The 27,025-nt window shown below is 45.9% G+C and overlaps 1 protein-coding gene across 1 annotated transcript in view; it reads left to right on the top strand.

Moving 5' to 3' along the window:
* Positions 1 to 27,025, top strand: part of SMARCC1 (SWI/SNF related, matrix associated, actin dependent regulator of chromatin subfamily c member 1) — a 542,893-nt gene that overhangs the window by 400,498 nt on the left and 115,370 nt on the right. The window contains 1 exon segment of the mRNA XM_030196622.1: positions 18,994 to 19,055. Coding sequence (XP_030052482.1) covers positions 18,994 to 19,055 — 62 coding nt within the window.

A 27,025-nucleotide genomic window follows, 5' to 3' on the forward strand; every position in this document is an offset into this window, starting at 1 on the left:
AGAGGCCTCGTGGGGGGAGGAGGAGGACCCCAGATATTTCTCCTCAGAGGAGTCTGTGGGCCTTCCCTCCGACCCCACGCCTTCACCTGAGAGGAAGCTCTCGCCTCCTGAGAGCCTCTCCTTTGCCTCCTTTGTTAGGGACATGTCTATATGCATTCCCTTCCCCGTGGTCTCTGTGGACGAGCCGAGGGCTGAGATGCTCGAGGTCCTCGACTATCCATCACCACCTAGAGAGTCCTCCACGGTGCCGTTGCACAATGTCCTCAAAGAGACACTGCTCTGGAACTGGATGAGACCATTATCTAATCCCACCATTCCCAAGAAAGCAGAGTCCCAGTACAGAATCCACTCGGACCCAGAATTAATGCGGCCCCAATTGCCCCATGACTCGGCGGTCGTGGATTCTGCTCTCAAGAGGGCACGGAGTTTGAGGGATACCGCCTCGGCGCCCCCGGGGCGGGAGTCTCGCACTCTGGACTCGTTTGGGAGGAAGGCCTACCAACCTTCCATGCTCGTGACCCGCATCCAGTCTTACCAGCTCTACATGAGCATCCACATGCGGAACAATGTGAAGCAACTGGCGGACCTGGTCGATAAGCTCCCGCCGGAGCAGTCCAGGCCTTTTCAGGAGGTGGTCAGGCAGCTGAAGGCGTGCAGAAAGTTCCTGTCCAGGGGTATCTATGACACCTGTGACGTGGCGTCTCGTGCTGCGGCCCAAGGTATAGTGATGCGCAGGCTCTCATGGCTGCGTGCCTCTGACCTGGACAACCGCACCCAGCAGAGACTGGCTGACGTCCCTTGCCGGGGGGATAATATTTTTGGTGAGAAGGTCGAGCAGCTGGTGGACCAACTGCATCAGCGGGAAACCGCCCTCGACAAGCTCTCCCACCGGGCGCCTTCAGCATCCACCTCAGCAGGTGGACGATTTTCCCGGGCCCGGCAGGCTGCGCCCTATGCTTTTACCAAGCGTAGGTTTACCCAGCCGGCCCGAAGGCCTCGTCAGGCACAGGGACAGCCCCAGCGCGCTCGTTCTCGTCAACAGCGTGCGCCTAAGCAGCCCCCTGCGCCTCCACAGCAAAAGCCGGGGATGGGCTTTTGACTGGATCCACGGGAACATAGCCGCCATCAAAGTGTCCGTGCCGGACGATCTGCCGATCGGAGGGAGGTTAAAATTTTTTCACCAAAGGTGGCCTCTCATAACCTCCGACCAGTGGGTTCTCCAAATAGTACGGTGCGGATACGCCCTAAATTTGGCCTCCCTTCCACCAAATTGTCCTCCGGGAGCTCAATCCTTCAGCTCCCATCACAAGCAGGTACTTGCAGAGGAACTCTCCGCCCTTCTCAGCGCCAATGCGGTCGAGCCCGTACCACCCGGGCAGGAAGGGCAGGGATTCTATTCCAGGTACTTCCTTGTGGAAAAGAAAACAGGGGGGATGCGCCCCATCCTAGACCTGAGAGGCCTGAACAAATTCCTGGTCAAAGAAAAGTTCAGGATGCTTTCCTTGGGCACCCTTCTGCCAATGATTCAGGAAAACGATTGGCTATGTTCCCTGGATTTAAAGGACGCATACACTCACATCCCGATACTGCCAGCTCACAGACAGTATCTCAGATTCCGCCTGGGCGCACGGCACTTTCAGTATTGTGTGCTGCCCTTTGGGCTCGCCTCTGCCCCACGGGTGTTTACAAAGTGCCTCGTGGTGGTAGCGGCGTATCTACGCAAGCTGGGAGTGCACGTGTTCCCATATCTCGACGATTGGCTGGTCAAGAACACCTCGGAGGCAGGAGCCCTCCGGTCCATGCAGTGCACTATTCAACTCCTGGAGCTGCTGGGGTTTGTGATAAATTACCCAAAGTCCCATCTCCAGCCAACCCAGTCTCTGGAATTCATAGGAGCTCTGCTGAATACCCAGACGGCTCAGGCCTTCCTTCCCGAAGCAAGGGCCAACAACCTCCTGTCCCTGGCTTCGCAGACCAGAGCGTCTCAGCAGGTCACAGCTCGGCAGATGTTGAGACTTCTGGGTCATATGGCCTCCACAGTCCATGTGACTCCCATGGCTCGTCTTCACATGAGATCTGCTCAATGGACCCTAGCTTCCCAGTGGTTCCAGGCCACCGGGAATCTAGAATATGTCATCCGCCTCTCCACCAGTTGCCGCACTTCACTGCTCTGGTGGACCATTCGGACCAATTTGACCCTGGGACGTCCATTCCAAATTCCGCAGCCCACGAAAGTGCTGACGACGGATGCATCTCGCCTGGGGTGGGGAGCTCATGTCGATGGGCTTCACACCCAGGGTTTGTGGTCCCTCCAGGTAAAGGATCTGCAGATCAACCTCCTGGAGCTCCGAGCGATCTGGAACGCACTGAAGGCTTTCAGAGACCGGCTGTCCTACCAAATTATTCAAATTCGGACAGACAATCAGGTTGTAATGTATTACACCAACAAGCAGGGGGGCACCGGATCTCGCCCCTTGTGTCAGGAAGCCGTCGGCATGTGGCGGTGGGCTTGCCAGTTCGGCATGCTCCTCCAAGCCACATACCTGGCAGGTGTAAACAACAGTCTGGCCGACAGGCTGAGCAGAGTCATGCAACCGCACGAGTGGTCGCTTCATTCCAGAGTGGTACGCAAGATCTTCCGAGAGTGGGGCACTCGGTGGACCTTTTCGCCTCTCAGACGAACCACAAGCTGCCTCTGTTCTGTTCCAGACTTCAGGCACACAGCAGGCTAGCGTCGGACGCCTTTCTCCTTCATTGGAGGACCGGCCTCCTGTATGCTTATCCTCCCATACCTTTGGTGGGGAAGACCTTACTGAAGCTCAAGCAAGACCACGGCACCATGATTCTGATAGCGCCCTTTTGGCCCCGTCAGATCTGGTTCCCTCTTCTTCTGGAGTTGTCCTCCGAAGAACCGTGGAGATTGGAGTGTTTTCCGACTCTCATTTTGCAGAACGGCGGAGCGTTGCTGCACCCCAACCTTCAGTCCCTGGCTCTCACGGCCTGGATGTTGAGGGCGTAGACTTCACTGCGTTGGGTCTGTCTGAGGGTGTCTCCCATGTCTTGCTTGCCTCTAGGAAGGATTCCACTAAAAAGAGTTACTTTTTCAAGTGGAGGAGGTTTGTCGTTTGGTGTGAGAGCAAGGCCCTAGAACCTCGTTCTTGCCCTGCACAGAACCTGCTTGAATACCTTCTGCACTTATCAGAGTCTGGCCTCAAGACCAACTCAGTAAGGAATCACCTTAGTGCGATTAGTGCTTACCATTATCGTGTGGAAGGTAAAGCCATCTCTGGAGAGCCTTTAGTCGTTCGATTCATGAGAGGCTTGCTTTTGTCAAAGCCCCCTATCAAGCCTCCTACAGTGTCATGGGATCTCAATGTCGTCCTCACCCAGCTGATGAAACCTCCTTTTGAGCCACTGAATTCTTGCCATCTGAAGTACTTGACCTGGAAGGTCATTTTCTTGGTGGCAGTTACTTCAGCTCGTAGGGTCAGTGAGCTTCAAGCCCTGGTTGCTCATGCTCCATATACAAAATTTCACCACAACAGAGTAGTGCTCCGCACCCACCCGAAGGTGGTGTCGGAGTTCCATCTTAACCAGTCAATTGTCTTGCCAACATTCTTTCCCAGACCGCATACCCTCCCTGCTGAACGTCAGTTGCACACATTGGACTGCAAGAGAGCATTGGCCTTCTATTTGGAGCGGACACAGCCCCACAGACAGTCCGCCCAATTGTTTGTTTCTTTCGACCCTAACAGGCTAGGGGTCGCTGTCGGGAAACGCACCATCTCCAATTGGCTAGCAGATTGCATTTCCTTCACTTACGCCCAGGCTGGGCTGGCTCTTGAGGGTCATGTCACGGCTCATAGTGTTAGAGCCATGGCAGCGTCAGTGGCCCACTTGAAGTCAGCCACTATTGAAGAGATTTGCAAGGCTGCGACGTGGTCATCTGTCCACACATTCACATCACATTACTGCCTCCAGCAGGATACCCGATTTGACAGTCAGTTCGGGCAGTCGGTGCTGCAGAATCTGTTTGGGGTGTAAATCCAACTCCACCCTCCAGGACCCGAATTTATTCTGGTCAGGCTGCACTCTCAGTTAGTTGTTCTTCGTAGGTCAATTTTTGTTATGCCCTCGCCGTTGCGAGGTTCAATTGACCTGGGTTCTTGTTTTGAGTGAGCCTGAGAGCTAGGGATACCCCAGTCGTGAGAACAAGCAGCCTGCTTGTCCTCGGAGAAAGCGAATGATACATACCTGTAGCAGGTGTTCTCCGAGGACAGCAGGCTGATTGTTCTCACCTACCCTCCCTCCTCCCCTTTGGAGTTGCGTTTCATCTTTTCTTGCTTGTCATTCAACTGGCGGGAACGGTCAAGCACGGGCGGGAAGACGGCCGCGCATGCGCGGTGGGCGTGCCCTGCGTGCGGACCGCCCGCGAAACTTCTTCCGGTTGATGGGGGCTGCCGCGGACATCACCCAGTCGTGAGAACAATCAGCCTGCTGTCCTCGGAGAATACCTGCTACAGGTATGTATCATTCACTTTGTGGCTGAGAGAGGCGGACTTGCGGAAGTTATATAAGTCTGTTTATTTGGAAAGGTAGGAGGGCTAGGATTGCTCTCTCTACACTTGTGCTCCCTAGTTCGAATTGTGGTATTGGATTTCTAGATCTGCGTAGGTACAATCTGGGGTGTGGGTTGCGGCATATAAGATTGGCTGTTGGGTACTTCTGGTTTTACGCCAGGGGAGATGAAAGCTACATTTCTTTACCCCATGTCTGCTTCCTATGTGATACATGCCTGGAGGGCAAGGTTAGGGGAAGCTTTTGAGGATCATGTGGTTTGGAGATGAGAGATGTTTGGAAGGGTTTCTGTGTATCTTTAAAGAGTTGTAGGTTTCTCTCACCATTTCTGCCTGTGAGAGGAAACCCTGATTTTCCCCCAGATTTGGGGAAGAGTTTTTCGAGATGGGAGAGGGAGAGAGAAGTGTTGGACTGGTGATCTTTTAGATGCGGAGAGCAAGATGCTTTCCTTCTCATTGCAGGAGAGATACAGGCTGCTGGACTCTGATTTCTATGCGATTTTGTAATTGAGGCATTATATCTCCTCATTACCAGCGGCCCGACTCCAGGCCTCTTTCGCTCAGCAGGTGACATTGTGTCTGAGATTGGAGGACTCTGCGCACCCGTGTCTTTGCCAACATGTAGAATTTCTTTCTGGCCTGTTGCCTGATTTTTCTCTGCAAGTTATTGCTGATGCCTGGACAAAGGACCTGGACTGCAATATCACTGCTGCTTTGCTTCAGATTTTTCTTAGCAGTATTGTCAGAACATCTATCAATATGCTTCACAGGGAACACGAGTACAAATTTTTGCTCCATACTTTTATATCCCCCTGGAGGGCATTTAAAGCACATTTTGCTGAGTCAGGTAACTGTCCCAAATGTGGACTGGATAGGGCTACCTTGGGCCATATAAGTACATAAGTAATGCCACACTGGGAAAAGACCAAAGGTCCATCGAGCCCAGCATCCTGTCCGCGACAGTGGCCAATCCAGGCCAAGGGCACCTGGCGAGCTTGGACTTGTGAAAAAAATTAGGTTCTAAGGTCCATGTGAGGTGTTTTTTTTTTTTCTCGTTGCCTCCTGTGTGAGTTTGTGGGTCTACTCTCCGATACCTCCTGTGTGGGGACGACAGGCATTGCTCTATCAGAGGTGAACCCAAATAACCTTAAATCACTGGATACTAAAGGTTATTTGCAATGGATATGCACTTGAATTTTCTTCCTCAGGCATTTCTAGATTCCCTGTGTTGCTGTTGTCTAAAGATGGCAGCAGTTAAACAGTCCCTATTGTAAAGCCCCCATCTTGCCTCTAAAGGGGGGCTAAACACTTCAGAAGAGTCTGAAAGCCCTTCTGGCAAAGGAAACACACTCCAGAGTATACTTTTTCTCTTTTATAATAATGCTAAAATGTATTAGAGTAAATGAATACATTTTATTCCAGTGTTACAGAAATTTGAATTCTTATTCATATCAGTCTAAATTTCAACAAAATAAAATCTATCTCTCTGTGTTTTCATTGGAAGCTATCAGAATCTGACTGGTACAAGATGTGCTTAGCCAGAATATGGAAGCTTCCCTGTGTCTAATTTCTTAATGCCTTTTATATTTTTTCTCTTATCTGGTATTCTTCAACCCTGCCCTCTAAGGTCACCTTAACATAACTCTGCTTCTTTGGTATTTTCTATCATTTGCCCTTTGTAACCTTCTCCCTGAATATTTACCATTCATATTTGTCCTTCACTGAAAGTGCTTCTCTGTATTATATCCAAAGCCTATTTGAAAATAAACAGAGGCTTGTTAAAGTTTATGGCCCATTACTTAGGCCAAGCAAGCCTGTCTATTAACTCGTCTCTGAAAAGGCCAAGAAGACACAGATTAGCTGTAGATCATAGATAAAGGAAGATGTTACATATACAAAGCTGGCTGATCTGCAAAAGCAGACAGCTCTATATTAAACACTAGCAAGACTTAATCATTTACAAGCAGTGGTTCTGGTACCTCCTTGGGAAGAAAAGACTGGACGCTATTTAATTTACTTTACTAAAGAAGGAAAGAACTCTTCAGCCTATTCTTCACCTCAAAACAGCAGGTTTTTATTTAATTAAAGCATTTGTATCCCACAATATTCCCACCCATGGGCAGGCTCAAAGTGGTGTACAACAGTATACAAAAGCATACAACAATTCTGCAAACAAACAATATCGTAAGAGAGAAAGGGAAAGAGCAAGGTGAGAAAAGGGGAAAGAGTAGCGGTGATCAGTATGTTGCTACGACAGTTGTAATTCAGAAGGAAGAGACATCAGGCAGGTTTGGAGCATATGCTCTACCAAAAAGGAAGGTCTTGAGGCGCTTCTTGAAGGTCGGGTGATCAGCAGTAAGTTTATGATTACCAGGTTTTTAGATGAAGACCTTGAAAATGGTTGTAGCGGTATTAGGTCAATATTTTCAATTTAATGCTCTTTGATTTTCATTTCAGCTCCTCAGATGTTTACAAAAATTATGGTAATCATGGCTGCTGCGCTACACAAAAATGGAATTTTAGTTCATTTTGATTTAGATTATTTTAATCTATGCACAGGGCAGAGAAGACAGCGAAGGAATAACTGCACAAGTATTTCAATTTCTGCAGGACTTAGGTTGGGTATTGAACTTTTTCCAAGAGCAACATGTTCCTTCCCAGACTCTGGAATATTTGAAAGCCAGGTTCGATACCACTTTAGGCAGTGTTTCTCTGTCTCAAAAGAATGAGGAAGTTAGTCACAGATCAGAAATCTTGACTCACTCCACAAACTGCCCTTGTGGTTCTACCTACAGGTGTTGGAATCAATGGTAGCAACCCTGGATTTAGCGATCTCCTGAGACGCAGGATTACGACCAAGTGTTGCCATTAACTCAGGAAGCCAAGAAAAGTCTCAGTTGGTAATTAAAGAATGACAATTTCCTCAAAAGAAAGTCTAGTGATGCAAACTGGACTTCAGTAATAATAGATGCACGCCTCGCTGGTTAGTGTGCACATTACACTGACAAGTAATCTGATCACTGATTGCAGGAGGAAGTCTAGTGGTCAATCAGTTGCCTATTCAAAGAGTTCCATCATCTAGTATATCTCGGAACAATCAGAGTTCTCTCAGACAATGCGAAGGCACTAGTGTATGTAAGCAAACATGAGGAACAAGAAGTTGTCAAGTCACAGAAGAGGTGAAGCTATTGATGGAATGGGCAGAAAAGAATCTGGAAGATATTTCAGCAGCTCATATGACAGGAATCCAAAATATGCACGTAGTCTTTCTCAACAGAAATGGATCTGGGAAAATGGAATGTCACGGAGGAAGCCTTTTCCTAAGTAGTACACCGCTGAGGCCTGCTGGTCCTAGATCTTATGGCAACATCACAGAATGCATGGAGAATCTTTGAAGGTTGGTGTGCAGAAAGGGTCTGGTTCCATCTGGTCATCCATGTCTGACTTGCAGGATTTTATTTTATTATTTTTGTTATTTTTGTTACATTTGTACCCCGCGCTTTCCCACTCACGGCAGGCTCAATGCGGCTTACATATACAGGTACTTATTTGTACCTGGGGCAATGGAGGGTTAAGTGACTTGCCCAGAGTCACAAGGAATTGCCCTTGACTGAAGTGGGAATCGAACTCAGTTCCCCAGGACTGGACTGGATAAGGGATTAGTTCTTGCTTCCCTGAAGATACAAATGGCAGCATTAGTTTATTTCAGAGGACTAGTGCAAGGTAAGAGCTTATTCTCCCATCAGGATGTGGTTCATTTTATTGAGGGTAGTAAAATTGATTAAACTTCCTCGTCATCCCTCATTGGGATTTGAACCTTTCTACCCTTGTTCTAGTGCCCTTTGAACCTCTGAGGGGAACTTCCATGATGGATTTTACTCTTAAAACTGTTTTTCTCATTGCTGTTTGCTTTGCTCAACACATTTCAGAGTTTCAAGCCTTGTCCTTTCTAGTTGTTTTTTCCAATGAGAAAGTAGTGATTCGACTGGTACCATCCTTCCTAAAATGGTTTCCACTTTTCATTTGAACGAGTCCACCTCTTTGCCTGTTTTCAAGGAAGAGAGAAATAAACAAGTCTACAGTTTTGCATCAGTTGAATGTGGACCAAGTGTTGGAGTATCCTAGTAGAGCAGATGAGTTAAGGACAACAGGTTGTTTTGTTTTGAGGAACCCATAAGGGAGAATAGCATCTAAAGCCAGTGTAGCTCGCTGGATTAAGGAACAATTTCAGCTTATATTCTCCATGGGTGTCCAGTAATTTCAGTTTTAAAAGCTCACTCTACTTGGGTAGAATACTCTTTAATTCAGCCTTATGAAGTTTGTAAAGCATCAACTTCCTCAGCAACCCTCCAGACTGGTCAAGAGTTTTGGGTTATGCATGTTTATCAGCGGATAGAGACTGGACATCTAACTCTGAAAATTGTATAAAAACCCTGTGCAGTTCCCTGCCAGCCAGTAGTTCTCAGTTTCCCAACAGATGGTGGCTGTGAAGTGTGAGTTGCTCTGGTAGACCCGGGGGAGGGGGGTAGTCTCCAGAGTGCTCTTGGTCTGAAAGTGGATTTTCTCCAAAAAAAAAAAAAAATTTTAAAGAATGGATTTTGTCTGTCTAATATCTGTGCCATGGTGTTCAGGGATGTTTGTCCGCTGGAGCCACGTTTCACCTTGAGGTGCTACACCCGGGTGACTGGGTACCTCTCCCCTCCCCTGCCCTCCCAGTTTGGAGAGGACTGCAGTGTGCCTCTGCTCTCATGCTTTGGGATCCTTGAGTGCCCCTAAGTAACGTTTTAGTAATTCAGGGACAACAAAAGAGTTAACAGAGGGAGCGTACAAATTGGGAATCTCCAGCTGATGGAGAGGTGTTCCAGGTTAATACTATGGTGGTCTGCTGCTGTTTTGCTCTCTGCCCTAAGCTGATGATTTCTGCAGTCCCCATGGCTTGTCATGAGTGGCTGCATGATGAGTTTGGGCACCTTGAGTCATAGCCATGTTTGTGTGCCCCGGGAGGGGGGGGGGGGGCAGGTAGAAGCACCGGGAACTCAGTCAGCTCTGTGGGGAATCAAAATCTTTGTCGGCAAACATGCAGGAAGTTGCGGTGGAGAATGCAAGGGCAGAGTCCATCTTAGTATCAGGACAGGCTGAGGCAAGCACTTCCATTTTTGGTGGGAAATGCTACCATGTTGGGATCAGCCCGGTCTTCTGAGATGCCACCACGCTTGTCCCTGGAGTCTCCCCTCTATTTTCCCTCAACTACTGGTAGGGTCAGGTTTCCCTCCAGATTTCATGTGAACCATGTTTTAGGCCTGGAAGTTGGGGGGGGGGGATAGATGGGCAGGGGGACTGCTGTGACACTGCCTCCAGTGGTAGCTAAACATCCTAGGTTGGACTGGGACATGGATTTAGATGATTTTTTATCCAGATTTTCAGATGAGGACCTTAGTGACCAGGAGGGCAGAGGTATTGAGGACTGGGATCTTGAGGGGTAGGAATTCTTTGGGGAAGATCCTTTGTGGTACACATTTTCCATTGAGATAAACTTTTGAGCTTATTGCCCAGGTTTCTTCTATGCTAAAATCTGATGATGAGATTACTGGAAGGATCCCTAAGCAGGTGCACGCTTTGGTGAAGGGCATTAAGTGACAACTTAAGTCTTTTGCAGTGAATCGAGACTTCCGTGACATGGTTCATGCTGAATGGGTGTCTCCAGGTACTGCAAAGGCGATGGGCAAACTAATCCTGTGGAGAATAGAGAGGTTTTGAAACCTCTCTGTTGGATGTACTAGTGACGGCTGTCACTAGTGACTAGGCTGGAGTCTAGTAGACTTTATAGGTCTGTGTTTTGTATATAGCAGTCCAGTTTATGATGGGCTGGAAGGGCTTCAACAGCAACCTCAGTAGCTGGAGCTGAGTACGATGTTGAGCAGACTTTTACGGTCTGGGTCCAGCAAATGACAAGACTGATTCAGATAGGTTGGAGTGGGCTTTGACAGCAACTCCAGTAGTTGGAACATAATGACAGAGCCAGGCGGACTTCTATGGTCTGTGTCCGAGAAATACCAAAGAAAAAAACATGATCAAGTATATAATATCACATTCATTATTGATTTAATCTTGAATTGATAATGAGTATGACTGTTGGGCAGACTGGATGGACCACTCAGGTCTTTATCTGCTGTCACTTACTATGTTACCAAAAAGACCACTATCCCCGTAGACAGAGGAGCTGTGCTTAAGCAGCCTCAGGACAGACGGATGGAGATGTTGACATGTAGTTTTGATCTCTTGGCCCTGGGCTTCTGGAGTCCATTTGCAGTATTCTGGTGGTCAGAAATTTTCTGGACGGAAAGGGTTTTAGATGGCCCTTCACTGGGTAGGTGTGCAGTGGACAAAGATGTCGCAAACATAACAATGGGTTCATCCTTCTTAGTGGATGCGCTCTATGATCTGCTGTGGGCATCAGCAAAAAATATGCCCCTCTGTAGTGGTAGCCTGGAGAGCATTGTGGCATAGGAGTTGGGTCGCAGATGCGGCTTCCAAGTTCAAGCTTTGTACTTTTCCTTTCTGGAACTATGTGCTGTTCAGGGAGGAACTGGATAAGTGAAAGGTTTGATAATCTGTCCTGTAGAACTAGTGGGACCCAAAGGGGTCATTACTTTCAGAAACTGCAGAGCATTCATGGAGGTAGTCGCAGAGGTCGAGCGTGTGGCCGGGGAGCTCTTGGGCAGGCCAGGAGTTTGCAATAGAAGATACTGTTGTCCATTGTTAGTAATAGGAGCTTGGTTAAGAGACTTTTATCAGAAGTGGACCCAGGTCACCTCAGACCAGTGGGTCCTTGATGTCATTCATGATGTAGATTTGTGAACCACCTAGATAGTTTCCACTGTTGGTGTGGTATATTAAATAAACTTAAACCTATGACTTTTCTCTAGAATTTAAGTGACCTCTTCCAGATCAGTTTGTGGAGTCTCCCTGTCATTCCTGCTGTAAATTGAAGGCTATAAGGGACACAATACACAGTTTTCTTTGACTGTGGGCTATTGTCTGTTCCAGAGCAATAACAGTGAACTAGCAGTTAGTCCATTTGTTTTGTAGTCCCCAAACAGGAGGGTGCCTTATGGTCCATTTTAGATCTAAAGGGCCCTAAAGGTCCTTCTTTTCATATGGTGACTCAGCAAACCATCATTATCACAGTTCGTCACAGGGTCTTCCTCACTTCCCTGGTTCTTAGAGAGGCGTTTCTTCATATTTTGATTTTGCGACAGCTTTTTGGACCTTTTTCAAGGTGATGATAGTGGTGGTAGTGGTACTTCGTGAAGAAGGCATTTTGGTGCATCCCTTTCTGGATGACTGGTTGATCTGAGCAATGTCTTTTCAGGAAAACGAACAGGTCATGGCAATGGGTAGTGCAGTTTCTGTAACATTTCAGTTGGGTTGTGAATCCATTCAACAGTCACTTCTCACCCACTCAGATCCTCAAATATTTAGGGGTATGGTTCGATAATACAGGAGGGCCGAATCTTCCTTCCATCAGTGAGAATTCTCAAACTGCAGGGCCAGATATGTGCCCTCCTTTCAGTCCAATCTCCCAGAGTACTGGATTATCTGCAAGTATTGGGGTCGATGGCAGCTGCATTGGAAGTGATGCCTTGGGCCAGGGCACACATGCAACCTGTGCAGCAGCCCCGATGTCTCCCTGGTCCGCTGTGGTACCCATTATCTTGGTCAGGTGAGGAGGAGGCTTGATGGCCTATCAACAGGCTGGAAACTTGGGCAGCAAATTTTCAAAGAATGGTTGGTAAGAGTAGCCTACGCCAGTTGTCAAGGGGGCACAAGGAGGAGTCTGGTGGCAGAAGAGATGGTGATCCTTCTGTGCTGGGTGGAGTCTCATCTGTTAGCTTTCTCGGTGGCTTATGTGGTAGGTGAATGAAAAGTGCAGGCAATTTTCTTAAGCAGGTACACCTTGGATCCGGGAGAATGGTCTCTGGATTGAGAAGCCTTTGAGAGCATAGTTTGTGTTTGGGGCTAGTGATAGATCTGATGGCAACATCCAACAATGCCCAGGTGCTCCGGTTCTTCCATCGGCGACACAAAGCTCGGCCATAAGGGATTGATGCATTGATTCTTCTTTGCTAGTCCAGGTTATTCTGTATGTTTATCCCCTGTGGCCGTTGATGGATCAGATCTTTCAATGTATAGAGTTGCATTCTGGTTTGGTGGTGCTAGGAACTCCGGATTGACCTTACAGGTCTTGGTACCAGGGTCCTGATGCAGCTGGCGGTCAGCACTTCTTTTTCAGGGACCTAACAGCACTATTTCAGGGACTTTGTCAAATGCCAGACTCCCCCCTTCAGGTTTATTTCCAACTCTAAACAATCTACCGGTTGTTTAGAGTTGGAAATATGACTCCGGGACAGATAACTTTTTCAAGCTAAATATTTAATCCTGGAGTTTTTGTGCTGTATTTATTTTGACCACAGTTTAGATGGACAATATGTTTTTAACAGCATTTGACACCCTAAGTGTGGATTTGGGTTTTGTACATTTTGATGCTGAATTGTTAATATTAAGGATTTTGTTCCATAACGAGTTCTGTTGGACATTAGGGAAGGTTTTTTTAGCCAATGAAGAGAAACAGATCATGTTGATTGCTTTTAACTCTATAGACCGGTTGGTCTGGAGCTCGTTGAGGCTTTTTCCTTCCCTTTACCGTCACATATATTTTTTGCCTTTTGAGTGTGTCAGATTTGGCTATTTGCATACATATCCAATTGATACACTTACTGAGTTATGCAAAACACAGAGTGGATAAAAGTAAACAGATATACAAATCATGTGTCCATGGATAAATACACATGTTGGTGGAGATAAACCCGAATATCAGATGGATCATCAACATTTTTAGTGATATTTATAGTAATTCTCATCCTGGCCGGGTAAAAAAGACCATACTGAGTATTAATTATTTTAAGATCAACACGGATGGCAAGAAACTGCTTTCTCTTTTCAGCTTTGGTTTTACTGACATCTGTTGTAATAATGGTTTTATTCCCTTGCCATTTTGGTGTAGGCTGGGCATTCAGAATTTGATGTACTTGCTGATATCTCAAAAAATTAAAGACGATGGATTGAGGGAACTGTTGAGGTTGTGTTGGTTCAATTTCTATCTGGCCCTCAATGTGTGATAAAAAGCTCCTGAAAAAGTTTCTTACAGAACTGGATCATACCTACTACAAGACTAAACTAGGATCGGACAACAAAGATCTTAAGAAACTACAGTGCACTCCATTTAAGTGCACGCCAGATAAGCGCATGCTCTGTTTAACTGCATGCCGTACTTCGGTCCCGTTTTGGGCACCATCAATTTCTATGGGGACAAACTTCAGTTTAGCGCACCACTGATAAGGGCAAGATTCGCTTATATGCATGGTTCAAGACCGCTCCTCTGCAGGAAAGACTCCACATAAGCACATGCATGGAATATGGAAGCCGATTGGCGCAAGACAACCAATGAGATTTCAAATTTACTGCCTCTTTAACTGCCACAGGCAGAATAAGTGAAAGAATGTTGTTAGGGCGTACACCGGAATCATCGTCGCGGCGGAACTGTAAGACTTTAACACTGGCTGAATGAATAGAAGTTCTTAAAAAAATTAGAAAACAAACAGTCAAGCATCTATTGCTAAAGAATATGGTGTCAATCCCAGTCAAATTTAACGTGTCTTGAAGCAGAAAGACAAGCTTCTGGAAGAATGGCAAAACAATACAAATCCACAACGGAAACGAAAACGGGCGGGAAAAGCTGAGGAGGTAGAAGATGCTCTTCTTCGGTGGTTTTCTCGAGTCAGGAGCCGACAGTTTGCTGTCAGTGGTCCACTGCTTATGGAGAAAGCTAACCAGCTAGCTGAAAGTATTGGACTAACTGGATTCAAAGCCACTGTTGGATAGTTGGCAAGATGGAAGGAGAGGAACAACATAAAATTCAAGAAACAGCATGGTGAGAAACAAGACGCTGATGACTTTGGTGCTGAAAATTGGATTGTTTCAGTTCTTCCTACCATCTTGAACGAGTTTGCACTTTGTGACATTTTCAATGCTGACGAAAATGGTCTCTACTGGCAAGCAATTCCTGATGGAACACTTGCATTCAAACATGCTGAAACTACTGGAGGTAAAACACCGAAGGACCGACTGACAATCTGCTGCAATTTGGATCGGAGTGAGAAGTTGGAACCCCTCGTCACTGGAAAGAGCAAACAGCCCTGTTGCTTCAAGAAAGTTAAACGACTTCCTGTGTCATACGAGGCTAACGCAAATTCATGGATGGCTGGTGAAATTTGGAAGCAGTGGCTAAAGAAGTGAGACACTAGAATGTGGGCACAAAAGCATCAGATTTTGCTGCTTTGTGATAATTGTGCTGCACACAGGGATGATGTCAGTCTGTATAACGTCAAGGTGGTCTTCCTGCCACCAAACACTACCTCTCTGATCCAACCTATGGATCAGGGCATAATAGCCAATTTCAAACAACATTATCGGGCTCTTGTGCTACATCGTCTGATGAGCGTTATGGATGACCAGACTGCAAAAGGATAAACGTGCTGTTGAACTGGCTCGTAATCTATCACTGTTGGATTCCCTACATATGCATAAAGAAGCCTGGAATCATGTTACACAGGCAACCATTGTGAACTGCTACAAGCGGGCAAGCTTTGTTGAGGATGTGGAGAGGGATGAAATAGATGCAGCTGTTGCAAACGCGTCAGATGAAGAGGTTGACATCCCAGCCGGTGTTACTGAAGGAGGAGTTCAGTTGCTACGTAGCTGTTGATTACGATCTACAAACAGCTGAAGACCGCACTGATGTCGAGATATGCGCCTACATGCCGGCAACAACGACTGATGATGGAACAGATGAAGAAATAAGCAGCGAGGCACATGCTGACGAAATTCAACAACCTCCTCCTGTCACTTTTGCAAGAGCGCTGGAGAGTCTCAACACCGTGCAGGCCTATCTGGAGGCCACTGGATGTCAGTGTTATGACAGTTTTTACAGTCTGGCAGACGTAGTCTATGGAACTCACAGACCCAAGAGTGTACAGAGGACTAAAATTGATTACTTCAAGCAAGCCTAATGTCATTTAACTAAGACTGTATACTGTATGTATAATAATACTATACATATGTTTATCAGATGTCAAGCTTCTTTGGGTCACAACGGTTAAGTGCACGCTCTGGTTAACTGCATGCATTTCTTTGGTCCCAGACCCTTGCACTTAAGCAGATTGCACTGTATTTCAACTCATAAATAAGTTACTAGACACCACCCCTGTCACTACATCCAACACAGACATCCCATCGGCAGACAAACTGGCTGCCTACTTTAAGGACAAAATAACAAAATTACGCATTACTCTTCCTCATCACAACACCGACATCGAAACCTTTTTCGACAATTTAGACCTAATCCCGGGCGGATGCCCAGCTGACCGTATCTGGTCTACATTCAATCTACTCACCACTGAATCAGTTACACAAGTGACTCATAGATTCGCCAACACCCACTGCAAACTGGACATATGTCCTAGTCACATCACATCCCACCCCACCTAAACTTCATGCTACAACAAGGTCTCTTCCCAGTGGAATATGGTAACATCCTACTTACCCCGATACCAAAAGACACTAATCAAAAACAAATGATCTCACCAACTACCGCCCAGTTGCGTCCATCTCTCTAGTAGTAAAATTGATGGAAAGCTTGGTGACCAAACAGCTTATGGAATACCTGGATAAGTACTCAATACTACATGACTCACAATCAGGATTCCATTCCCCCCATAGTACCGAAACGGTCCTAGTCACTCTCCTGGCCAAATTCAAACAGGAAATAGCCATAGGTAAAAGCATACTTCTCCAATTCGACATATCACGCGCATTCGACATGGTAAACCATAACATACTACTAAGACTCCTTGGCCACTTCAGGATTGTTGGAAACGTACTCAAGTGGATCAAGGGCTTTCTAACCAGCAGAACATACCAAGTAAAATCAAATTCAAACATATCCCCACCATGGAAAGCAACCTGTGGAGTACCTCAAGGCTCACCATTATCACCAATACTCTTCAACAAGATGATGATCCCCCTGGCAAAGTCCTTATCCAGTCGAGGCCTTAACCCATTCATCTATGCAGATGATGTTACAATCTACATTCCCTTCAGACATGCCTTGACTGAAATAACCAATGAAATCAATGATGGCCTGAACATCATGGACTCTTGGGCAAACTCATTCCAACTGATACTGAACACTGAAAAAACACACTGCCTTATCCTCTCATCTCAACACAACTACAACCCCGCAATCATAAACACACCAGGACACGCACTCCCTATTTCAGACAGCCTAAAATACTCGGAGTCACAATCGACCACAACCTCACTCTCGAGAGCCAAGTAAAACCGTAATTAAGAAAATGTTCTACTCAGTGTGGAAACTCAAGCGAATAAAACCTTTCTTCCCGAGAGATACCTTTCGTAAACTAATACAATCAATGGTCCTAAGCCATTCAGATTACTGCAATGGAATCTACACAGGATGTAAAGAACAACTCACAAAAAAACTCCAGACTGCCCAAAACACAGCAGCCAGACTGATAATATGGTAAAACACGATTTGAAAGCGCTAAACCCCTACGAGAAAAGCTACACTGGCTCCCAATCAAAGAACAGATCATCTTCAAAATCTGCACTTTGGTCCACAAAATCTATGGTGTAGTCCCAGGATACATGACAGACCTCATAGATCTACCAACTACAAACAGACTTAGATCAGCATGATCATACCTAAACCTACATTATCCAAACTGCAAAGGGCTAAAATACAAAACAACTTATGCATCCAGCTTCTCCTATATAAGCGCACAACTATGGAATGGACTCCCATATGTGGTGAAAACAATACATGACCACCTGAACTTCAGGAAATCATTAAAAACCCACCTCTTCAAAAAATCTTACCCCACCGATCCAACATAAATCCTTGCATCCAGCAACACACCATAATCAATGATCGTACTGGACAATTTACTTTCCTCTTTCTCCTCGACCTCATGTCGCTGATTCAGTTCTACCTCATTTGACCACAACACAATCTTGTATTTGTTATCAACCAAAATGACAAATGTCATACAGTACTTTGCAAGCCACATTGAGCCTGCAAATAGGTGGGAAAATGTGGGGTCTAAATGTAACAAATATCTGATTCAGTGGATTCAGGAACTCCAAGTAAGTGCAAATTGTGTCAATTTTGATTATTGAGGCCCTCCAAATCAGCACGGTTTAATAATTTGTGGTAGCTTAAGATCAGCAGTAGTTGCTCCAGTTTTAAAAGTTGCTTCTGAAAAGATTGTATTTGAGCATGTTGCGCCTCAACTCTTTTCGGATATCAGTGATAGCAGAGTGGTTGGTAGTAATAAGGTATTTAATTACCCTTACTTCTGCTAAAATCATTGAGGAGTGCAGCGTTGCATCAGTCTTTCTCCTTACCGACTGCCAATTTCTGAGGAGATGGTGGGTCCGGTTTAGACCGTTTCATTCTGATCTCAGCAAAAGCAACATCTTATCTTCAGAGTTCTTGTAGTCGCCATTAGGAACAGTAAGTGCACCTTATATTTAAAGCAAAAATAAGAGATTAAGATGCATATAGGCTGTCTGTTATGATAAATATCAGTAGGCCTCATGAGAGCTCTGGAACACCACATCTGTTCATATCCCTGGCTCATCAGCGCCGCCACCCCCCACCCCCTCCAATTTTCTTTTTGATGTGCTTGAAAAAGGGTGGAATTTTTTTTTTAACCTCATTAGCTAGTGTCTTCTCTATTTTTTTCTCCTGACCTTCATTTCTTTTTCTAATGTGTATGCACTACGCTGTGATTAGTCTATCCCAGGCTTTTAGAGTTGCATACTATGAAAATTTACTCTTTCAAATTCATTCTTTATTAGTTAATACTTCTGAACTTAGGGCACCTTTTATTAAGCCTTGGTAGTAATTCCCACACGGCAAATGTGACAAAACCTATAGAAAATTGAATGGGTTTTGTCACATTTGCAGAGCCAGAAATCACTACTGCAGCTTAGTAAAAGAAGCCCTTAGTGTTTTGTTTTCATCTGAAAATGACAGGTAAGCAAATATCTCTTGAAAAGAAAACATTGCTCTAGCTATTTTCTAATATATGTGAAATTTACAGATAAGATTAGTTCTAAAATGAAGTTCAATTTGTGAATGACTCAGAAGACTGAGGGAGAAAACATCACCCTTTGAAGGTAACTAGACACACTGTAGTATGATCCCAACTGTTGTTGTAACAGTCGATGTGTCTTGTAAATTATTTACTGGATTTGTTTTCGTTTCCAATAGCTGATGGAACAGAAGAAGATAAAATGGAAACAGAGACAACAGAAGCACCGCCTCATGAAAAGGTAAGAAGCAACTGAAAAGGTATAACTTATAAGTTTGAGGTTACTAACCAGAATCAGTCAAATTTGAGGAAGTGTAAAGTATATGGAGGGAGAGAGTCAGTGGTGTGAGTTTGTCTCATGAAGGAATATATAGTATGAGATCATAAAATCTGACCAGTGCAGTCTTGTCAAGTGAGATTTGAATACAGAAGATTGCTCTTTGGGTACAACAGTAACGGATTTAAAGAGGCATATTTTCAAAGCACTTAGCCTTCCAAAGTTCTATAGAAACCTATGGAACTTTGGAAGGCTAAGTGCTTTAAAAATATGCCTCAAAGTGGCATTCTTTATAACTTGTTCTTAAGAACCTTTAGTCTGTTTGATAAATATGAATGCAAGATACCTGCTTACAATACAGACTGTCCGTTTATTTTTTGCATTATTCATTGTGGATATCCTGAAATCAAGTTTCAAGTTTTATTCACATTTCCTACCCTGCCTTACAGACAAACTATCTAGGCGGCTTACAATCTAGTATCAATTATAAGGGGAAAGTGGAGTAGGAACAGACAGCATACAAGAAGCATAGAGAAAGGAAGGCAGAACTCCATTAATTATAGGAAAGTGGGAATTCCAAGAACAGGTTTTGGGTACAACTGTTCCAATGTATGTAGCTGCAGAATGTTTTTCTATTATATCTAAACCATATGAAATGCATCCTTTTCATTTAACATTACTACTGTGCATCTTAGTATGTTGAGTATAAGGCCAGTACTCAGAAACCTGCTCTCAGACTAATTTTCCTTAGGGAGCTAGAACACTGATACCCCTTTGAAGTGATGGCTCCTTGCTGAATATCTACAACCTGTCTCTTGAAATGCTCACAATCTTTTGTGAGTGAGAGGTTTATGTTTTGGACTCATGATTCAAGCTAACAAGAGGTTTGTTTGTTTGTTTTTAATTTTTTGAAAAATCATGGAGAAACTAGTAACTACTACAGAACTAGTTTGTTTTTTTTTTAAAACACTTTTTTATACTGTACCGAACAAAGAGGAACAATCAATACACAGAACACAAACACCAGTACAAGAGGGGAAAAAAAAGCTAACATACATAGTAACATAGTAGATGACGGCAGAAAAAGACCTGCACGGTCCATCCAGTCTGCCCAACAAGATAACTCATATTTGCTGCTTTTTGTGTATACCCTACTTTGATTTGTACCTGTGCTCTTCAGGGCACAGACCGTATAAGTCTGCCCAGCACTATCCTCACCTCCCAACCACCAGCCCTGCCTCCCAACCACCGGCTCTGGCATAGACCGTACAAGTCTGTCCAGCACTATCCCCGCCTCCCAACCTCTAGTCCCGCTTCCCACCACCGGCTCTGGCACAGACCGTATAAGTCTGCCCAGCACTATCCCCGCCTCCCAACCACCAGCCCCGCCTCCCGATCTTGACTAAGCTCCTGAGGATCCATTCCTTCGGCACAGGATTCCTTTATGCTTATCCCACACATGTTTGAATTCCGTTACCGTTTTCATTTCCACCACCTCCCACGGGAGGGCATTCCAAGTATCCACTACTCTCTCCGTGAAAAAATACTTCCTGACATTTTTCTTGAGTCTGCCCCCCTTCAATCTCATTTCATGTTCTCTCGTTCTTCCATCTTCCCATCTTCGGAAAAGGTTTGTTTGCGGATTAATACCTTTCAAATATTTGAAAGTCTGTATCATATCACCCCTGTTTCTCCTTTCCTCCAGGGTATACATGTTTAGTTCAGCAAGTCTCATACGTCTTGTAACGCAAATCCCATACCATTCTCATAGCTTTTCTTTGCACCGCTTCAATTCTTTTTACATCCTTAACAAGATACGGCCTCCAAAACTGAACACAATACTCCAGGTGGGGCCTCACCAACGACATTTACAGGGGCATCAACACCCCCTTTCTTCTGCTGGTCACACCTCTCTCTATACAGCCTAACAACCTTCTAGCTACGGCCACCGCCTTGTCACACTGTTTCGTCGCCTTCAAATCCTCAGATACTATCACCCCAAGATCCCTCTCCCCGTCCGTACCTATCAGACTCTCACCGCCTAACACATACGTCTCCCGTGGATTTCTACTCCCTAAGTGAATCACTTTGCATTTCTTCGCATTGAATTTTAATTGCCAAACCTTAGACCATTCTTCTAGCTTCCTCAGATCCTTTTTCATGTTTTCCACTCCCTCCCAGGTGTCCACTCTGTTACAGATCTTAGTATCATCCGCAAATAGGCAAACTTTACCTTCGAACCCTATGGCAATGTCACTCACAAATATATTGAACAGAATCTGCCCCAGTACCGATCCCTGAGGCAGTCCTCTACTCACCTTTCCTTCCTCCGAGCGAATTCCATTCACAACCACCCTCTGGCGTCTGTCCGTCAACCAGTTCCTAATCCAGTTCACCACTTCAGGTCCTATCTTCAGCCCCTCCAGTTTATTTAAGAGCCTCCTGTGGGGAACCGTGTCAAAAGCTTTGCTGAAATCTAAGTAGATTACATCCATAGCTCATCCCTGATTCAATTCTCCTGTCACCCAATCAAAGAACTCAATGAGATTCGTTTGGCACGATTTCCCTTTGGTAAAACCATGTTGTCTCGGATCTTGCAACTTATTGGCTTCCAGGAAATTCACTATCCTTTCCTTCAGCATCGCTTCCATTACTTTTCCAAAAATCGAAGTGAGGCTTACCGGCCTGTAGTTTCCAGCTTCTTCCCTATCACCACTTTTGTGAAGAGGGACCACCTCTGCCGTTCTCCAATCCCTCGGAACCTTTCCCGTCTGCAAGGATATATTAAACAAATCTTTAAGAGACCCGCCAAAACCTCTCTGAGCTCCCTCAATATCCTGGGGTGGATCCCATCCGGTCCCATGGCTTTGTCCACCTTTAGCTTTTCAAGTTGTTGATACACACTTTCTTCCGTGAACGGTGCTCTATCCACTTCATTCTCAATTGTACTATTTCCAGTCCATCGCGGTCCTTCTCCAGGATTTTCCTCTGTGAAAACAGAACAAAAGTATCTATTTAGCAAATTTGCTTTTTCTTCATCATTTTCCACATAGCGGTTCGCAGTATCTTTTAGTCTCACAATTCCCTTTTTAGTCATTTTCCTTTCACTAATATACCTGAAGAAATTTTTGTCACCCCTCCTTACATTTCTAGCCATTTGTTCTTCCGCTTGCGCTTTTGCCAGTCGTATCTCTGTCTTGGCTTCTTTCATTTTCATCCGGTATTCCTCCATGTGTTCCTTTTCTTGAGTTTTTCTGTATTTCTGGAACGCCAACTCTTTAGCCTTTATTTTCTCAACCACTTGCTTGGAGGACCATATCGGTTTCCTTTTTCTCTTGCTTTTATTTACGTTCCTTACATAAAGGTTCGTGGCCCTATTTATAGCTTCTTTCAGCCTGGACCACTGTCCTTCCACTTCTCGTACTTCCTCCCAGCCCATCATCTCCTTCCTCAGGTATTCCCCCATTTTACTAAAGTCACGCTTGAAATCCAGGACTTTGAGTTTTGAGTGGCCGCTCTCCACTTTAGCTGTTATATCAAACCAAACCGTTTGATGGTCACTGCTGCCCAGGTGGGCACCCACTCGGATATTTGACACGCTATCCCCATTTGTGAGCACCAGATCCAGTGTCGCTCCCTCTCTCGTGGGTTCCATCACCATTTGTCTGAGCAAAACACTTTGGAAAGCATCCACGATCCCCATAGCTAACAAGTAAGGCAGTCATAACCAAGTTACCCTGATTTACCAAGAGAAAGAAGTACAAAATCAGCTACAAGCATCAAGACCCCCCCCCCCCCAATTCCCCTTACTACTACTACTACAACAAATCATTTCTGTAGCGCTACCAGTCGTACGCAGCGCTTCACAATTGAACATGAAGAAGAGACAGTCCCTGCTCAAGAGAGCTTACAATCTAATTCAGGTCAGACAGACAGGACAAATAAGGGATAAGGGTAGGACAGACAGGACACATAGGGGTAAGGGACTATTGAAGAGAGGAAGACAAGATAAAGGTTACGAACAAGTGAAAAGTTAGTAGTCAAAAGCAACATCAAACTCCCCTTTCAACCCCCTTTCCTAGGTTAACTAACCATAATCTATTATGAATCCTTATCTTTTTCCCCCCTTCCTCTCCCAACTCCCTCCCCATCATGCACTCACCCACCCTTCCAAATGCATACCACACACCTTACGATTCCATTCTCCCTGTATTGCCCCATGGCAACAAGTTCAGGACGTGACCACGTGCTCTTGGAGACACCTTATTTAGGTATTGTTTCCATATGGCCAGAAATCTCCCCTGCCTTTTTGGCAAAAGTCTCGCCCCCCCCCCCCCCCCCCCTTGATTCCCATAACATAAGTTGAAGCCTATTCCTCCAATACCAATAGGAGGGAGGTATGTCCGATATCCAGTGATTGAGAATACATTTTTTTCTCCACTATACAAGACTTAAAAATATTTGTTCCCCCTGTGTGCCTGCTCCCCATTGTCCAACGATACTGATCATTCTTTCAAATGTGAGAACCACCGGGAATCCTAAAGCCTCGCTAAGAAATTTAGTTAGATCCTGCCAAAATGATTTAATATATCTGCACTGCCAAATGCAATGCATAAAGGTTGCACCCATCCGTTCACATTTTTGGCATTTGTCATTGTCTATTACCTTTGCCTTAAATGCCCGCCTTTGGGAGAAGTACTCTCTGTGTACCGCTCTGAATTGACACTCCTGGAGCTCCGTACTTTGTATAACCCTTGGCACCCCTACAAGTGACCTCCTTAAGAGACACTCGGGTATTGGTTTCTGTGCATCCTGATTCCATCGTGCTGCTACCTCTTATACCTTCCTCACTGGCTGCCCTTTCTCTAATTCCTTACAAAACCAGGAAACCGAGACTTGTCCGACTGCGCCTCCCTCTAAGAAGTCCCTCAATTTCCTCCCAAAACCTGGCGATAGGCTGTCTTTCGGAAGGCTTTGCACATAGTGAGCCAGTTGATGATACGTCAAAATCACTGCCAGTCCTCCTGAACGTTTCTGTATAAAATCACTTGCTGAGATTAATGTTCCATCCTCCTGAATAAAACTTTCTAGCAGTGTTACTCTCTGTTCTTTAAGTCTTCGGTAAACAACATTTTCTCTGCCTGGCGTAAAATCATCATTGCCATGTAACGGTAATAATACGCTATTGGACGGGTCCTGCCGCCACCTCTGAAGCAGCTCCCTCCACATCTGCCACAAAGGCCCCAGCAGCATACTATGCCTAACCCTCTGAAGTACTTGACCTGGAAGATCATTTTCTTGATGGCTGTTACTTCAGCTCGTAGAGTCAGTGAGCTTCAAGCCTTAGTAGCCCATGCTCCCTATACTAAATTTCATCATAACAGAATAGTCCTCTGCACTCACCCTAAGTTCTTGCCGAAGGTGGTGTCGGAGTTTCATCTGAACCAGTCAATTGTCTTGCCAACATTTTTCCCCCGTCCTCATACCCGCCCTGCTGAACGTCAGTTGCACACATTGGACTGCAAGAGAGCATTGGCCTTCTATGTGGAGCGGAGAAGCCCCTTCAGACAGTCCGCCCAAATGTTTGTTTTTTTCGACCCCCAACAGAAGGGGAGTGGCTGTCGGGAAACGCACCATTTCCAATTGGCTAGCAGATTGCATTTCCTTCACTTATGCCCAAGCTGGGCTGACTCTTGAGGGTCATGTCACGGCTCATAGTGTTAGAGTATCGAAGAGATTTGCAAGGCTGCGACGTGGTCATCAGTCCATACATTCACATCTCATTACTGCCTTCAGCAGGATAGCTGTCGCAACATTCGGTTTGGGCAGTCGGTGCTGCAGAATCTGTTCGTGGTTTAGAATCCAACTCCACCCCCCTAGGCCCATTTTTGTTCTGTTCCAGGCTGCACTCTGTTAGATGTTTCTTCGTAGGTCAATCTCTGTTCTGTCCTCACCGTTGTGAGGTCCAATTGACCACTGTTTGTTGTTTTGAGTGAGCCTGGGGGCTAGGGATACCCCATCAGTGAGAACAAGCAGCCTGCTTGTTCTTGGAGAAAGCAAAGATACTTACCTGTAGCCGGTATTCTCCGAGGACAGTAGGCTGATTGTTCTCACAAACCTGCCCACCTCCCCTTTGGAGTTGTTCATTTTCTTTGGTTTTGCTTCTTAAATTGACTGAAGCGGGACTCTCATGCGACGAGCGGGAAGATGGCCATGCATGTGCGGTGCGCACGCCCGCACACTCGAAGGCTCTAGCAAGCTTTGTCGCTAGAAGAGTTTCTGGACCTGGGGCTGCAGTGGACGTCACCCACATGTGAGAACAATCAGCCTGCTGTCCTCGGAGATGTTACGATTGTGGCCGTGACCTCTCCCAGACTTACCTTATTCTGGTGGTCAGCTTCTGTGCTGGCTTTCGTTTCTTCTTTCTGTATTGCTAGAGCTGGCTCTGTGTCTGTGGGCTGGCTGCTCCCAGCATGAGTCTAATTGCTTTACTTTACTGCAGCTGTGTGTGTTACCTGAGCTCTCTTTGTGCTGGTTGCTTCCAGCGTGGCTCTAATTGCTCTGCTATACTGCAGCTGTGGGGGTTAAGCCTGAGTTAGCTCTAGCTCTGTTTCAGTATGCTGCCTGCCTGTGTCTGGTAGTGGTGATATCATCAGGCAGGGCCTTGATAAGGAAGTGGTGTTCTTCCCTTTGGGGCCTTTGCAATGTTGCATAGTCGTTTGTTTTAGGTCCAGGTTAGTGGTAGTGCAGTGTGCACTTTTGATCTGTGTTAGCTTCCTTGCTTTTCCCTTGTGGCTCCCCTGCTTTCCTTTTTGGTGCTTTAGTAGCACTACTGTGTTTTGGGGCTTTGGAAGCTCTTCTGTGTTTGGTGCTTTAGAAGCACGTCTGGGTTTGGGGCTTTGGAAGCTCTTCTGTGTTTGGTGCTTTAGAAGCACTGCTGATTTCTGGGTTTAGCTTCCCTGTTTTTTCCCTTTTGGCTCCCCTGTCTTCCCTTTTAGTGCTAGGAGCTCTGCTGGTAGTTTGGTGCTTAGGAGCACCGTAGTTAGTTTAGGGTTGTAGAGCTGTTGTGCTTGGTGCTTAGGAGCACCTGTGCTAGTTTGTGTTAGGTTCCCTGCTCTTTCCCTGTGGCTCCCCTGCTTACCCTAGTAGTGCTTAAGAGCACTCCTGTTAGTATAGGGCTTTGGAAGTCCTTCTGTTTGTGTAGTGCTTAGTAGCGCTGCTGTTAGTGTAGCGCTTAGTAGCGCTGCTGTTAGTTTAGTGCTTAGGTCTGTTAGTTTACTGTTAGGAACACTTAGTTTAGGATTTAGGAGCACTTCTGTTGCAAGCTTGTTCGAGTATCCTGGTCCCTGTGTTATCCGGTATCCGGTAAGTCCTGCCGGCCACTCGAACCCAAGGGTTCAACCCTTGGGGGGCAGTGGCTAAGTGCAGGTGAAGCTGTAGGGACCAGTCCAGTGTGTTCCGGTCCGGTGTATTCCAGTCCAGTGTTCCAGTCTGGGGGATTCCAGTCCAGTGTCCTCCAGTCCGGGGGATTCCAGTCCAGTGTTCCAGTCCGTGTGTTCCGGCTCGCTGGGCGGTGCCTGCAGTCCTGCCGGTGCTGGTGTGCTTTCCCAGCGTTGGTTGGTGGGTTTTGCCTGCTGCTGTCGCTCCTCGTCAACAGCTCAAGGGCTCACGTTTGCTCCAGAGCCCGGCCCCGCGAGCTCTGAACCTAAGAACCTGACAGGAGAATACCTGCTACAGGTAAGTATCTTCGCTTTCTGTAAACGGCACAGTATCTGCTCCATTCCCAGATATTCCCTCGGCAGCCAATCACGGTCCTTTACCAGGATTTTCTTCCGTGAACACCGTAGAGAAGTAATTGTTTAGCACATTTGCTTTATCCTGCTCACTCTTCACATAGCCATTCTCATTATCTTTCAGTCTCGCAATTCCATTCC

This window comes from Microcaecilia unicolor, chromosome 1 (assembly GCF_901765095.1).
Source record: "Microcaecilia unicolor chromosome 1, aMicUni1.1, whole genome shotgun sequence".
In the NCBI taxonomy this organism is placed as follows: domain Eukaryota; kingdom Metazoa; phylum Chordata; class Amphibia; order Gymnophiona; family Siphonopidae; genus Microcaecilia; species Microcaecilia unicolor.